The 2,518-nt window shown below is 44.1% G+C and overlaps 1 protein-coding gene across 1 annotated transcript; it reads right to left on the bottom strand.

Moving 5' to 3' along the window:
* Positions 1-717: 717 nt before the first annotated feature.
* Positions 718-987, bottom strand: LOC308297192 (LYR motif-containing protein 4B-like; the record flags this gene model as incomplete). The annotated part of the gene is made up of 1 exon (XM_080740608.1): positions 718-987. The coding sequence occupies one exon, from the start codon at positions 985-987 to the stop codon at positions 718-720; it is 270 nt and encodes an 89-aa protein (XP_080596734.1).
* Positions 988-2,518: the final 1,531 nt, after the last annotated feature.

Genomic DNA, 2,518 nt, shown 5'->3' with positions numbered 1-2,518 from the left:
ATTCCCTTTTGAGTATGCAATACTGTACCTGTTGTACCCAATGTCATAGTACTTTCCTACTTGGAGGCCAGTCTATGATGTCAGTACTGGCATCATACTGATGACATCAGGGATCTCCATATATCGGGATTAACAGATTTTTAATCTTGTGTATTATGTCCTCAACTTCATTAAAAAAAGGATTTGGGGTCTGCCCTTTGTACATGTACCGGTATAGCTGAAAGTCACCTGTGTCCTACAGTAACCATAGGAAAAACTAGTGCTCGTGCATCCAAATATAATTATTTTAAACATGATCATTCAAAAAGAAATGTGAAACATGAAGTGATGACTTCCTTACACAGTTGTTTGTTTGTTTGTTTGTCTGTCTCTTTAGGACTCTTTTATCCTCTGAGACCTCCCTCCCATGTCTCTACTGGGTCTCCTTTTCCTCTTCTGCCTTCAGTTTTCTCATTGAATATTTGCTCATCATACCACCATGATCTGCATTCTGCACCCGCAGTGGCTCCACCCGGGCCGGCACCAAAGTGTTATTTCTGCATTACGGCGTAGCACTCGGCGTAGCACTCAAAGCTCCCAAGCTCCCATTGCCAGCAATGGGTCAAACACTCCATTTTCAGAACTAGTTCATTCGGCAGGTGAGTTGGGACACATGAAATAACGGATTCCAACTTGCGTGGCCACCATTCTACATGCCTCTCTCCTTCTCGTCATCTGTCAACGAAGTTCCTCCTTTTCCATGATGGTCCTCTGAGTGGAGAACATCTTACCTATGGACACCTGTCTCTGTATGAGGGACAGTGTCTCGTATCCGTCCTTCATCAGTCGCTGGACAGTTTGACGATCCTCTACTGTCCTGTTGGCTCGAAACGCGTCACGCACCCTCCTCAAAGCATAGGTCCTGAAATTGTATGAGGGGAATCTCCTGCTCTCTCTGAGCAGCATTCTGTACAAAGACAGAACCTGTGTTCTTGTGGACACTGCCATATCTTGCAAACCACTATACTAAACAGTAGCCAGTGTCTTCTTATGCACCCTGCCGCAGGCCAAGGAACTCAATCCTAAATACTGTAATTCTTCAGATTATATAACCTCAGTCAGACACACCACCCCTGGGATCAGATCAGAGTACGTCCATTCTTGCCCAAATATGGAGTTCCTCATGGCTCCAGACTGGCCTCTAATAAGTACTGATGTCACATTGATAATGTCATATTGATGACATCAATATAGAGTTCCATCCGACCGACCGTAGAGATACAGTATGCTCTCAGTCTCCACTAAGTGTCAGGCTAGCCGAGGTAGCCGCCTATGAGAGGGTCTGTCTATATGACAGAGTGTCTGCCTGTGTGTGTCTGTGTGTCCAGAGCTTAATCTTAGAAACCCGCTGGACTGATTAGTGCCAACCTTTAATACCAGTTGGCCAAAGAAGCCTCCTTTTTCCCCGCATGCTACATACTTTTTGAAATATTTAACTCTGCGATGCGATGCGAGAATGTGGCCTAGCCAACACTAGTCCTTTTCTGTCTAGCATCAGGGTTATGAGCTCTGCAGTGTTGCTAGTCGCTTGTCTTAATGATTATCGTCCTGTTGCTTTGACCTCTGTTCTTATGAAGTGCCTGGAAAAACTGGTTGTATCACATATAACACATTATTATTCCTGCTACTACTGATCCATTATAGTTTGCTTACTGTTCTAATAGATCAGTCGATGATGCTATTTCACTCGCATTACTCACTGCCTTGGAACATCTCGAAAACAAGAACACCTATGTCAGACTACTGTTTAACTACTGTTTATTGATTATAGCTCTGCGTTTAACACTATTGTACCATCTAAGCTGGTGTTGAAACTTAGGGGTCTTTGTCTTGGCAGTAGTATCTGTAACTGGCTGTTTGACTTTTTGACAGGCAGGCCACAATCTGTGCGAATAGGAAATAGCCATTCATCTAAGATATTAACCAGGACTGGAGCGCCCCAGGGCTGCTGCCTCAGTCCCCTGTTGTACAGTCTGTTCACCTTTGATTGTGTTGCCAGATGTGGCAATAATACCATCATCAAGTTCGCAGATGACACCACTGTGATAGGATTAATATCCAACGATGATGAGAGGGCCTATAGGAGGGAAATTGAAGAGCTAACCCTATGGTGCCAGAATAACAACCTCTCTCTAAATGTCAGTAAGTAAGGAAATCATTGTTGACTTTAAGAAGTCTAAAGTTAATCACAGTCCCTTATCCATCAACGGTTCATCTGTAGATATAGTGGACAGTTTCAAATTCCTGGGTGTACACATCACAAACTCACTCACCGGTCTCTAAACACCAAAGGTATCCTTAGGAAAGCACAGGAGCGACTTTCTGAGGCGCCTCAAGAGATTTGGCTTGAGCACCAAGGCTCTTGTGAATTTCTATCGTTGCACCATAGAAAGTGTTCTGACAGGTTGCATCACAGTGTGGTTTGGTAACTTGACTGCCAAGGATTGTAAACAGCTGCAGAGGATTGTGAAGAGAGCCT

The sequence above is a fragment of the Nannobrachium achirus genome (assembly GCF_963921795.1).
Source record: "Nannobrachium achirus genome assembly, chromosome: 13".
Lineage (NCBI taxonomy): Eukaryota > Metazoa > Chordata > Actinopteri > Myctophiformes > Myctophidae > Nannobrachium > Nannobrachium achirus.
Note: the sequence above shows the minus strand (reverse complement) of the source record. Positions and strands in the feature narration are given on the sequence as shown.